The 13752-nt window shown below is 40.9% G+C and overlaps 1 protein-coding gene across 2 annotated transcripts in view; it reads right to left on the bottom strand.

The window, feature by feature from the left end:
• Positions 1-5855: 5855 nt before the first annotated feature.
• Gcc2 (GRIP and coiled-coil domain containing 2) overlaps positions 5856-13752 on the bottom strand; it is a 51767-nt gene continuing 43870 nt past the window's right edge. For both annotated transcript variants that reach the window (XM_055614206.1, XM_055614215.1), the window contains 2 exons: positions 12381-12582; positions 5856-7374 (listed from right to left, as the gene is read on the bottom strand). In XM_055614206.1, the coding sequence (XP_055470181.1) occupies positions 7304-7374; positions 12381-12582 (273 nt within the window). In that variant the 3' untranslated portion in view covers positions 5856-7303. The remainder of the gene's footprint in view (positions 7375-12380; positions 12583-13752) is intronic.

Below are 13752 nucleotides of genomic sequence, written 5' to 3'. Positions count from 1 at the left end.
ATAATAGATTAACTCTCTGAAACTCTACACAAGACCCCAATTAAATGCTTTTATAGAGTTAGCCTTGGTAATGCTGTCTCTTCATAGCAGTAGAAAAGTAACTAAGATAGTGAGTTACAGTATTATGTGAGACTTTCATTGTCAACCTGAAATATGGAGTTCTTATAACCACTCTTTTTCAAAAGTAAGCTTCCACCGTGTCACTACTAAACAAGCTGGGGCAGGTTGCTCCACACTACTTTATTTGGAGGATTGATGGGTGCCATGTTCACCCCTCAATGGATTTCACATATTTCTCGTAGGCTTTCCTCACTCTAACTCATCTGGCTCTGAAGGGCCACTCGAGTCATCTTGGTCAGCCAACCATCTTCAGAATGGGATTCATTGACAAGCCCCAGGTTTTCTGCAAGTGCATCATTGGCTTCAGCTAGCTATACTGACAGAGGAGAGCAGGCTTCACTGGTAGCCTTCACATGCTCCAGAACACCACATTCAGCTTGCCTTTTCAATTTTCTTCCAATTTCAGGCAGACTACAGTAAACAAAACCTCCCAAAGCTTCCTGTGAATAATTGCTGATTCCCACGGTTCCAATACCATTGTCTGATGTTATCTGATCCTTCCTCCTTGCAAAATAAATAATGTAAGCCTCCTTTGAAATTACTCAGAAAAATTCTCAATTCTATTTTGGTAATAAGAGAAGGAACGGAAATCCTGGACTGTAATCCCAGCACTTAGGGAGGCAGAGGCAGGCAGATTTCTATGAGTTTGAGGCCAGCCTGATCTACAAAGCAAGTCCGGGACAGCCAGGGCAACACAGGGAAACCCTGTCTCAAAAAACAAAAACAAAAACAACACAAAAGTTCTTTTCTGACCTTGACACATATGTGACATGTATGCACACATTCATGAGATAGCTCGGAGGGGAAAAGCACTAGCTGCTCTTGCACAGGACCTAGGTTCGTTTCCCAGCACCCCCATGGTTGCTCACAAACACCTGTAATTTGAGTTCCATCAGGTCTGATACCCTCTTTTGGGCACCGCATGCACATCATGCACATATATACATGCAGACAAATATTCATAAAAGAAAAATAAGTAAATCTCAAAAAAATGAGAGTAAAAGAAATCCACTTCATTGAAATATAGCCCTCAGTTGAACTTCAGTTCTTCATCTTTGTTTTGTTTCACCTTATCACATAGCTTTGAAAGGGAAAAATTTTAAACTGAGACAAGCAGCCATAAAAAGGTAATACTGAGTAATATAACACTTTAAAGTCAGGATAGCCAGAGTTTGCTAATAGATTCATCTCCTTGGGAAAGCTGGTAATAGTAAACACCAGGGTGAGATGAAAAGGCTTCTGAAGGGAATGCAACCTTTTTACAACTACTTGGCTAAGAAAAAGAGCAAGCAAGGACAGTAGTCTTTAAAGAAGCTCTGTAAGGAGAGCATCATCTGTATCTAGCGTGTTACCATGTTGAGAAGCAGTGAGATATCTGCAGGGGTGCAGCTCAGTGGTACAGTACTTGCTTAGCATGCACCAGATCCCAGTTTCTATCCTTAACAGGTAAAACAAAACAAGAAAAGGAAACGACAACAAAAACCCACAAGAAGTATGTGAGCATAGCATTACTTAGAAAAATAGATTTTATAAAGCAAATAAGAAACCAAGCATTGTCTTCTCTTGATACCAAAAAAGAGTCAATAAACATAAGCACAGAAATTATAACCTTCTGGACAAGAGACATTTTGTGTCACTTTTGCCAGTGTGGGAAGCAATTACAGAAAGATCTCAAACACTGCTTATGTGGCTTCAAAATACACAAATAAATAAGCATACTTTTCAAAAGTGCTAAGCCATCTCCCCACCCCCCTTTTAAATGTGGATCTTTTTATTTTGTGTATATAAGTATTTGCCTGCTCGTGAGGCTCGAGGATGGCATGGAATCCTTTGGAACTGGAGCTATATACAGTTGTGAGCCTCAATGTGGATTTGGGAGCAGAATTTTGGTCCTCTGCAAGAGCAGAGGTTTTTGTTTTGTTTTTCATTTTTAACTGATTCTTTGTGAGTTTCACATCATACACCCCAGTCCCACTTATATCCCTCTCCTCTTGTATCCTCCCTACACCCTTGAAACCCCCACCCAAAACAGAAAACACCAACCAATAAACACACACAAAAAACATGGAAACTGCAGTGTGTCACAGCGTGTCCCACGGTATACCCCTGTGTCCACACATCTTTGCTTGTAAATGCTCATTACAATAAATCACTGGTCTGATTTGAGGTCTCTGGCTTCTGTGACACCATCAATTTTAGATCCTCATCAGGACTCCTGGTTATCCTGTTGTTACCATGTCATGGGAATCCTGCAGCTTTGAATTGGCAGGGCCGGCCCTTTCATGCACCTGAACAGTTCACAGATAATGTAGATTTTGAGGTGGGTGAACTCAAAGGCCTGGACCTAGACATGACAGGCAGCTGAACTGGTCAGTCTGATAGCTCTCCCTTATGTGCACCACCAAGGCGAGCTCTCCAGCACTGCTCCTGCTTGGCCACCCAACATTACCATCGGGAGGAAGCAGTGTCAGTTCTGCTCTCACGTCTCCACAGCCAGCTCCACTGTGTCAAGTTGTGGGGACCACTCTTCCAAGTGCTGCAGCCAGTGAGGGACTGGGCCAGATCTCCAACTCTCACAGTCTTGGGACTGGCTTACCTGTGCCTTCACCATCGGGGCCAGTTCCACTGTGTTGCCCAGGTGAGGTACAGGGTTTGCTCTCCCAAGCATTTCAGCCAGTGAGGGGCAGGTATAACTTTCCTGTTCTTACTACAGTGGGACCAGGTCTCCCAGCTACGACAGGTGGTGAGGGGTGAGGAGGGCATCACCTCCATGCCCTCACAGCAGACAAGAGGTGGTGACCAGTTTTCTGGGGCTCACACCTTTGGGGCTAGCTCTTAACCAGGAGCTATCTCTCCAGGGGGAACATACTTCCTTTCTTTAAAAGCTTATTCCATGAGTATAGGCATTGAGCTCCTAGGCAATGAAATTCAACCAATAACTTAGGAGCGCCATGAAGGCCTGTTTGCTTTTTACTGTACTGGATACTGGGAAGGTTCACACTTCGTCTCACAACTCTTAGAAACAAATAGGCCTCTTTCTTTTGTTCCTCCCAAGATTTTCTTTATTTTCAAGACAGGGTTTCACTGTGTACCTTTTTGGCTGTCCTGGACTCAGTTCGTAGACCAGGTTGGACTTGAACTCACAGAGATTTTTCTGCCTCTGTCTCCTCACGAGTGCTGGGATTATAGGTATGTGCCATCTCGTGCCCAGCCTCTTCTAGACAGCTGGCTCTGAGTTACATAAGAAAGTAGGCTGGGGCTGGAGAGTTGGCTTGGGAGTTAAGAACACGAGGTGCTTTCCCAGAGAACCTAGAACCCATAGGCTACTAACAACTATCCATAACATTAGTTCTAGGGGATCAGATGTCACCTTCTGGCTTCTGCTGGCATTGCACACACATTGCGCACACATGCAAGCAAAATACCCACACACACATAAAAAGGGAAATCTGAACAAGCAATGGAGATCAAGCCAGTAAGCAGTGTTTCTCCATGGTTTCTGCTTTAGTTCCTTTCCTAACTTCAGTTCATAATGGGCTGTGATCAGGATGTATAAGCCAAGTAAATCTTTTCTTTCCCAAGTTACTTTTGGCACTAACTCCCAATACCACATTGACTACTCAAATCTGAGTCCCATAGAAGTCTTAAATATCTTTCCTATCAGAGTAATATGGCTGTGATGAAGCCTCATACCTTGTTAGGAGGAGTTATCATGTAGAAAATAGTTTGGCCAGTTACTAAAGGAACTAGAAATTGACTCCTATATATTTCTCCACGAGGGATGAAAAGATAAAAAACCTTTTATGCAAAATTGTGTAGCTCCAAATTTCATGACAGACAAAAGTTAGGCACATTGAAATGTCTGTAAACTAATGGACAAAAGTAGTGACTCATACAATGGGATTCACTGAAAAATGAAAAAGAATGAAGTACTGACAGCTGCTATAAACTGAATGAACCCTGAAAACATGCTAAGTGAAACTAGTCACAAGGAGGCATTAAAAAAAAAAAAAAAGATTGGAAATATAGCTTAGAATCTTGACCTGGGAAAAGAAATAAAAATTAAAGAGGTGCATTACAGAGTGTGTAAGAAAACTGCATAAAATAAAAATGTTTGCAACAAGTCAGCTTTGAAGTTGCTAGAAAAAAATAGCTGCCATAATACAAAATACAGCCATGGGCAAGGATTTTCTGAACAGAACCTCACAGGAAATAATCATAAAAATTAATTTATATGCTGTATGAAATTAAAAAAAAACTTCTGCAAGACCAAAAACATGATCACAATGAAGTAACAGATACAGAATGGGAAAAAGAATCATCCATCAGAAACATTAATATTTAAAATGCATAAAGAACTGCCAAAATTCAACATCAGGAAAAAAATCATCTAATCATTAAATGGGCCAGTGAAATAAACTTGAGTCCTCGAAAGCAGTTTGCTTTGCCCTATTCTAGTTGTTGCTGTTATATGCCTTTTGTTTTCTAATGAGAAATAGAATGGGTGTGGACTTGGGTGGATTGGGAAGTTGAGAGGAGCTGAGGAGTTAGAAGAGATACTGTATGAAAGAAAATCTATTTTCAAATAAAGTAGTACAAATGGCCAATAAATATTTTAAAAAAATTTCAATGTCCTTGGCCAGTAGAGGGATGCAAATTTAAAAACTGCTTCGAAACCAGGCGTGTGACTTTAATCCTCACACTCGGAAGGCAGAGAGAAATGTATCTCTCAGAGGGAGGAGTTCCAGGCCAGCCTGGTCTACAAACTGAGTTCCAGGACAGACAGAGAAACCTTGTCTTGAAAAATCAAAACCAACCAACCAAACAACAAGAATAAAAAAAACTGAGGGACATGACAGAAGACATGATGGTCTGTAAGATCAGTAAGATGGGATGGGGAGAACAGCAGAGGACCAGGGTAAGAACAAAACACAAAAGGAAATATATGCATGCATGGTCACAATGAAAGGTATTTCAATACTAGCTGGATCAAGTCCAGAATCTGTCATAGCATGTGCCTAGTCTCAAATGAGATTTCAGCACCAGTTCTGGGTACGTTGTAAGTCTCAAAACAAGTTGTTATGGGCACAATGCAGGTGAGCATTGAACTGAACTGGCTGAATGCCTTATACCCACTAACTACTGGCCTAAAGGCCACACTAACTCCCTGCCTGGGTTCAGTTGGTCCTTGTGTTTCTTTGTACTCTGCTTCTCCCTATAGCCCAGTCCAAAGGGATTTGCATGAAGTGAGCAAAGCCTTTCCTCCAAGGTCTTCTTGAGGCTATATCCATGTCTACATTGCCCAAAGAAAAGCACCCATGTTCTCTTCAGATCTGGTTGGTGTGTGTGTGTGTGTGTGTCTTTTGGTTTTTTTCTTTCAACAGTGTCTCACCATGTAGCCCTTGGCTGGACTGGAATTCCCTATGCAGACCAGTCTGGCTTCCAATTTATAGAGATCCACCTACTTCAGCCTCCTAGGATTAAAGGTTTATGCTCCCATGCCTTGCTATCTGTATTCTCTTAAGAGGCTTGGGGTTGGTGGTCTCACTAGATTGGCCTCAAATTCTTGAGCTGAAGGCAATTTTTCTGCCCTGGCCTCCTGAGTAGCTCAGTCTGTAACACATTTTCAGTACCAACAGGTCCCAGCCATGGAGGGACAGCAGACATCTCACCATGTAATTTGAAATCCCAAAGAGAAAGTTTAACAGAAAAACAACAGTCATAAAAATATAATATACAGTTAAATGCATTTAATAGAAATATCATTTGTTATAGTTCCTTATTGCTGGTCACAAAAAGCATATATGTCTTTTGTAATCAAAGTAATTTTTACCATGCAAAGGTATTTTTATATAATCATATGAACAGACTAGATTTCAAAACAGGTTTATACAGATTTCAAAAGGCATAGTAGGTGCAAAGAAATCATGGAGTTTATTTAAATATTACTAAAATTACATTGGATGCCACTGGGCATACTCATTCACAGCTTATGAAGTTAAACACTCAATTTCTGGAGTCAGCTCTGGAATCGATGCACTTTAACCAGCACACTCACTTAGTTAGGTCTGTTCTAACAGGTGGAGCGAGCACTGTGAGATGGAGAGCTTTAAGAGAACAAACTCAACGTGTCAGCAGCAAATGTCAGTCAAACCAGGTTGGAAGCCAATATTCATAGTGACTGAAATAGAGAGTCAGGTTTCCAGCTGAGACTGAAAACTGGAGAATAAACCATAAGCTTAACAATTCCAGACATCACTATGTGGTTATTTATTAACAAATTACATATTAACATATAATTCCCAAATTTGACTTAAGAGCACAATTTTAATCTAGCCAAAAGAGTATTTCCAGAGATATAAAGGCAAGTAATCCCTCTCCCCCAGCCCCAGCCAGGCTTACTCACCAAGAGTGAGCCAGGGCCCTCTGGGGGTCAGGGTTAGGAACCAGACTACCTGAACAACACTGGAAGCAGCAGGCTCACGTGTGGACTTAATGTTAGGTAAGACAGTCACTGTTCTGAGAGTCAGGGAATTCTCAAAAGAGACTCATGGCTTATGAGCAGTGGCAGTACACTGAGAGCCTGGAGACACATGGAAACACAGCTGTGGGGGGGGGGGGCATCCACCTATTCAGTCAGCATCACATCACCAGTACCAGAGTGAATTTTGAAAATAACAAACGAGGGGAGGGGGGCATTTTAAAGCAACTAACTAAATTGCAATTTAACTTAGTCTCATAATTAACCATAGCATATTTACTTCATAATCCCTTAATATTATGTAAACCTTACCAATAAAGCATTTCCTTAATCTTGAAACGTTATTTTGAAAGCTTAAATTCCCCAGTTGGTATGGTACCAAAACTTAGTTCAGTTTCAAAATTCATAGTACTACTCAGTAATGAGTGACTCCTGGGGTTGTAGAGTGCGGGAATGAACTGTTTCCTCTGTGCATGGGAGAGCACAGAGACTGTGGTGCTGAGTTAGAGGGCTGTGGACAATTGGTACCATTGCTTCAAGCTGTTGTCCTTTTACTACAAGTTGAGATTCTAAACACATCTGCTACCATATATACAATCACCAGAGGACGTGAACAGATATGCACACTTCCTGATCAAATAATAATAACCATTTTTTCCCCCAAATGAATTCTGTTGAGTCAATTCTGTTCTTTCTATCAATCTATCGAAGTCCAGACCAACTATGCAGATAGGATGCCCATCCAGAGGAACGGGAAGCACCTTCTTCTTCACCTTTGGGAAAAAAAAATTAAAAATTAAATCTTATCAATGTGAAGTGTAAATATGGAATTACTATACAATATAAGCAAATAACATCTATTTCATTGATTACAGGCACTATAAAAGATACATTAATTATTCTGGATTTCTCTTTCTTCTCCTCTTCCTCCTTTTTCTTCTCCTTCTCTTCTTCTTCATTTTTTGAGACAGGTTTTCTTGGTATAGCCCTGGCTCTCCTGGCCAGCTGAGGGTGACCTTGAATTCCTGTACCTCTTTTACTACCTCCCAAGTGCTGGGATTAGAGGTATGTACCACGTATTTTAGGGATTGATGGGGATGGAACTTAGGGCCTCTTGCATGCCAAGCAAACACTCTACTGAGCCACATCTTCAGTACCTTGTCTTAAAATGGAGGGAAAGGACACTCACACAAAAGGACAGGACCTCGACTAAACTTCTGTCCAGTGCTTTCTTCCCCCGACTTTTTTGGGTCTTTCATCTATTTTTGTTTGATTGTTTTTTCCTGACAGGATTTCTCTGTGTAACAAAGTCCTGGCTGTTGTAGACTCACTTTGTACATCTGGCTGACCTCACACTCACAGAGATCGGCCTGTCTCTGCCTCCCAAGTGCTGGGATTAAAGGTGTGCACCAATCTTGCTCTTTGATCACCTCCCCCTGAGGGGGGAACAGCCTTACCAGGCCACAGAAGAAGACAATGCAGCCATTCCTGATGTGATCTGATAGACTAAGATCAGAAGGAAGGAGAGGAGGACCTCCCCTATCAGTGGACTTAGGGAGGGGCATGCATGCAGAAAGGAAGGAAGGGTGGGGTTGGGAGGGGAGGAGGGAGGGGCTGGGGGGGATACAAAATGAATAAAGTTTAAATAATAATAATAATAATAATAATAATAATAATAATAATAATAAAAATGTGAAAAAAAAAGAGTAAAGAAAAAAATAAAATGTCATGAAAATCTAAAAAAAAAAAAAAAAAAAGGTGTGCACCAATATGCCCGGCTTAATCTATTTCTTGATGCTCAATTCTAACAATTCCTTGCTACTTGTTGTGTTCTGGTTGATTCATTCTGTCAATCGTGTCTGTCATTAACCCATCACAGTTTTTAATTTTGTAGGTTCTCACTTCCTTTGTCAGTTGAAGAAGCAGCAAATAATTTTAAGAGACTCAGAAAACTCTTTAAAATGAATTAAACTTTAAGATTTACATTTATGGCTGGTGAGATAATTCAGTGGGTTAAAGAGCTTAATCTACAAGTCTGATAACCTGAGTTCAATTCCTAGCTGATATAGAGAAAGAGAACTGACGCCCAAAAGTTGTCGTTTGAGGGAGGAGGGGGAGGAGGAGGAGGAGGAGGAGGAGGGGGAGGAGGAGGAGGGGGAGGAGGAGGAGGAGGAGGAGGAGGAGGAGGAGGAGGAGGAGGAGGAGGAGGAGAGCTGTCCTTTGCACTTTCCATGCTTTGTGTGGCCTGCAAATATCTGTTTGGGCACTTGGTTTCCAGGTAGTGGCTCTCTTTGGGGAGGGTATGGAACCTTTAAGAAGTCTTGCTGGAGGAAGCACATTGCTGGCAGCAGGCTTGAAAATTTTACAGCCCTGCCCACTTCTTGCTCTGTCCTTCTGCTTCCAAACTGCCAGGCTAGCCTCGTGCTCCTGTTGCCTGTCTTCCATGCTGTGATTGACAGTTCCCCACAAGAGACCTTTTCTTTTTGCTTTTGGTTATGGTATGTATTTTATCATAGCAACTGACACAATTAGTATAGAAAGTACTAATACAATAATTAAAATATGAAATTATAACAGGAACTTTAAGAAGTGGTATTTTCCTGTTCATTCACAGGACTTAGAATTCTAGGTTCTGAGAACTTCCATTTATATTCTTGTGAAATTATCAAAAACTCTAAAACTTCTAAGGTTAGTGTCTTTTAAATTTGTTAATCAATGTAGAGGGCAAAAGAGTGTTGCACTTTGCAAAACCATATTGATATAGTCACACTGTGAGTTTTATTGTACATATGAGATTAAGGTAATTTTTACCAGGAATATTTTTTTCCAAAATTGTACTATACATCTAAAATAAAATGCCTGGTGTCAGACTCCAGAAGTCTGAACCAACACCAGCTAAGTCAAACTGAACTGAGTTTCTTTCTTGTCTCTCATGGTTTCTTTCTCTGCCAGCAGTGCGGCTTGCAGGGATCCCTACAAATCAAGGAATTCTACACTTGAAAGTTAGATACTGAGCTAATATTTTATATTAAGCATACTGGATAATTGAGAATATATTATTATTTTACTAAAAGCTTCATTTGAGTAGAAAAAAATCACATTCCTGAAATGTTGATAAATTTTATAGCAATATGGTTCATGACTTTAATCCCAGAACCTGGGAGACAGAGGCAGGCAAATCTCTGAGTTTGAGGCCAGCCTGGTCTAAAGAATGAGTTCCAGGACAGTCAGGGTTACAGAGAAACCCTGCCTCAAAACAAAACAAAAACAACAACCCCCCTCCCCAAGATTTTATAAAGTAGGTTTAGTTTGAGAGAATAAATTAAAATAGCACATAAAAGTAATTAAAGGTAATCATTTATTAAAAATTTATATGATATGAGCCAGAAGTGGTAGCACATGCCTATAATCCCAGCACTTGGGATGCAGAGGAAGGTGGATTGCTGTGAGTTTGGGGTCAGCCTGGTCTACACAGCAAGTCCAGGACAGCCAAAACTACTATATATACAGCTAGCAATATGGCTCAGTAAATAAAGGTACCTGCTGCCAAGCCTATGATCTGAGTTGGATACCAGGAATCCACATAATGGAAATACAGAACCAACTTTCATAAACTGTCCTCTGCATGTGTGCCATGGCAAGTATGCACAGAACATATAGTACAGATACACACAACAAACAAACAAACAAACAAACACATATTTATATACATAAACAAATGGTATGTTCTTATATTGAGTTTTTTTGTTAATGCTTGAGATAGGGTCTGGCTATAGCCCTTGTGGTCTGGTATTTACTCTGCTGTGTTATGGATATAAACATATTTTTATTTTAATCTCAGATGTAGGATGTGGGACTGATTCAGATAGTTTACAGCAGCAGACTATTTCTTTGCTTCATGCGGCTCTTAGAGGAGCTCTTTGTAGATAGTTTAAATCAGAGGACTCTGGAGAGAGAATAAATACCACGGCCCAGAGAGTACAGACCTCCAAGAAAGAACAAAGTTGCTGCTGCTTCCCCCTTTTGGCTCCTGTTGTTGTCAGTGCACGAATACAAGAAGTTGGAGATCTTCTGAAACGAGGATTGGACTGCCTCCAAGAAACCCAACAACTCTAACCAGCAGGAAGCAGCTAAGAGAACTGGGTCTCCTCTCCCACTAACCCTTTCTCTCTCCTACCTGGTGTTGGGGTGTTGGAAGAGACTGGAGTGGAGTAAAGAAATGTGAAAAAAATGTAAATAAAAGAGTATTTAAAAAGTAAGCCAACATTGCAGCCCAGAGTAAACTGGAGCTTTTGATATCCTCCTGCCTCGGACTTTTGAATAGGTCTAAAGTAGGATGGCTGGGTTCATTTGGCTATCGTTAACAGTTGCTATGGGAATCTGCACTACAGCAAACAGAAATAAGAGTAAACATTTTTCACTAGGAAGACAGGTTGCATGAAAACAGATCCAAAGGAACTACCAATATTCATTATGAAGTAAGTAATCCTGCCAAACATTAACCCTGAATCTAATCAGTCCTCTAAAGCAAGATCTCGAGGCACAGCCCCAAACCACAAGCATCAGCTTGCTAAAAATATAATATCTTGGGTGAGGTCCATCAGGTAAGCGTTACTAAGTATATCAAGTGACTGAATTTCAAGGGACAGCCTTAATTTATTAGTTTATTTAGGAAGAACGGGGATAGAAGGACATATTAAAGAGCATCAAGATGAGAACATCAGTCACAAGCTGGTAGCTATATATTCTGGGCATGGTAGTATTGCAATGCTATAGTAAGTTCACAGTATGCTTGTGAGGTATTGTTGGTGCTCACATTGATCAGATGCCCCTGGATGTAATCAGAAAACTGACTTCCTCTGTATGTGCAGTATTTGAATAAGTACAATGCTCCTGTAAACACCAAATTCAAAATTCTGGACTGCTATGCCACAAATGATCAGCTTCTTCAATTCATAAATGGTATTAAGCTAAAAAACATGACTTATTGTAACTAGGAAGGGATCAAAACACACAAATAAATCCAAACATCTAAACCCTCACAACCCTTCTTTCAACTAAGCCTGAAAAACTGCAACAAAACCAAGCTTGAAGGAGAACAGTAACAAAATACAGTGGAGACTGATTTGTGATGACACAGTGGCAGTAAACAAGAGCTGAGGAGGGCTCGAAGGAGTCAGCACATGGTAGGTAGAGTTTACAAATCTCTCCTACTTCTGCCAGAAAAACTGGCCACGAGTTCAAAATTCAAGAGATTGACTATAGCTACAGGGACATTACTATATTTCCTCTGCTTGAGAATGAAAACATTCTAGACCAATTAAAAGAAGTCAGGTCTATGAAACACAAGCATTTCAAAGGAGTTTATGGAAACAGTGTTAACTGTGTTGCATGCACCTGAAAAGTGGACTGGTAGGTAGGCAGAGATCAAGAAGTGGATCACAGACCACTGTCAGGGACTTTTGTCAGGGAGTGGGAGTAGATTAAGGGGAAGTGAGGGAGGAAGAAAACATGTGAACACATGCTAAACAAAACATCTCCAACTTAATACCAGGATATAGATTCAATTTTCAGAAACCAAAGGTCAAACTGAGCATTATACCATATTTTGCTGAGTCTTGAACTCACTGATGTAGTGCACCTGCTCCAAATGTTAAAAAGGAAGCTAGTTATGTGCAGTCCAGGAACAGACTTTAACCAGAAAATGGTTACACACACCAATCCTTACCCGCCACCACCAGTCAGCCCAAACCAGACAGCAGGGTTTTCCACCACATACCTTGAGCAACTGTGGCAAGCTTTCCCTTCTCTTCAGGGCTGAGCTGCAGCATTGTGTCAATCACAGGAAGAAGCCTCTCTCTTTCGCTACCAGGCTTCAGGAAAATGAACCGCAGCAAGACATTCTTTAAGTACTCCAGGTTGGCCACAGACTTCTCACGCTCTTGGTTTCTTTCCAGTCTTCTTATCTCACTTTTGAGAAGCTGCCATTAGAGGTTAGTTATTAGAGGGTATGGGGCTGTCTGCTGAACACAGTAAACTGAACACACACATTTTCATCTCCCTAAGCAATCCCCTACCCCATAAAAGTGGAGCTGAGAGGAGAGAAAAGAGTGAGACCTATTAACTAACTCCAAGAAGAGAGTAAACAGAGGAACCTTGAACTGCTTTAATCTGACAGTTTTCCAAATACTACAACGGAGAAGAGCAGATGCATGCAATGGGAATACAGAGATGTTCCTGCCCAAGAAGCACAGGCATCACAGAAATGCTGAGAACTGGGGAGTGACTAAATGATCAACTAGAACCATAAGCTGGTGCCACAAATACACCTCCTCCTTCTATTCTGGGGACATGGGTGAGCAGGGGTGGTCTGGGAGCAGGTGGGGAGGTAAACATCTGCAGCCTCCCCTGACCCCTTCCTCTGCCCTGTCTGTAGACCCAGGCTATCAGGATGTCCAGAGTGAACAGTACTTTACCAAAACAAGCTCAGTTCAGGAGCATCAAGGAACACTAGACATTATACAACACCACGAGAAAATGGAGGAAGGTAATTTGAAAAGTAGTACAAAGTTAAAAACAAACAAACAAACACACAAACAGAAAAACAAAACAAATAAACAAACATCCACCTCAATTTTTCTATTTGTGTGTGTAGGGGATATTAGGGTTCCTGAGTACTCACTTAGGAACTCACTTAGGTTGGAAGTATCAGATGCCCTGTAATAGGAGCTAACAGGTGCTAGGAAATGCCACTCCAAGATTAGCCCACACTCTTAACCACTGGGCCATCTTTTCAGCCCCTACACTTAAGATGTCCGAGGATAATTCAAGTTGTAAGTACACCTATTACTTCTGTGGTTTAGAAAAGTTGGCTTATTCCCTAAGATCCAGGATCACTTAATAAAGTGACACAAGTCTAAGAGATCACATAAGTGCAATACATGCATATATGATCTGTAGAAGTAGTATTTGAATATGCTTCTTGGTTTACTAGTCAGTGTTGTTAGACGTGACAGTGCTTTGAAAACTTACAGAGATATATGTTAAAGTATTTAGATGGCATCATAAATACAATTCAGTATAAACCAACCTGACAATTACAGCTCTACATAGAGGCAGCATATATAAAACAGAAGTGGAAGCAGAAGCAT

The sequence above is a fragment of the Psammomys obesus genome, unplaced genomic scaffold (genome assembly GCF_907164565.1).
Source record: "Psammomys obesus unplaced genomic scaffold, mPsaObe1.curated_primary_1811, whole genome shotgun sequence".
Taxonomy (NCBI): Eukaryota; Metazoa; Chordata; class Mammalia; order Rodentia; family Muridae; genus Psammomys; species Psammomys obesus.
The sequence above is the reverse complement of the archived record's forward strand: the minus strand, read 5'-3'. Positions and strand labels throughout refer to the sequence as shown.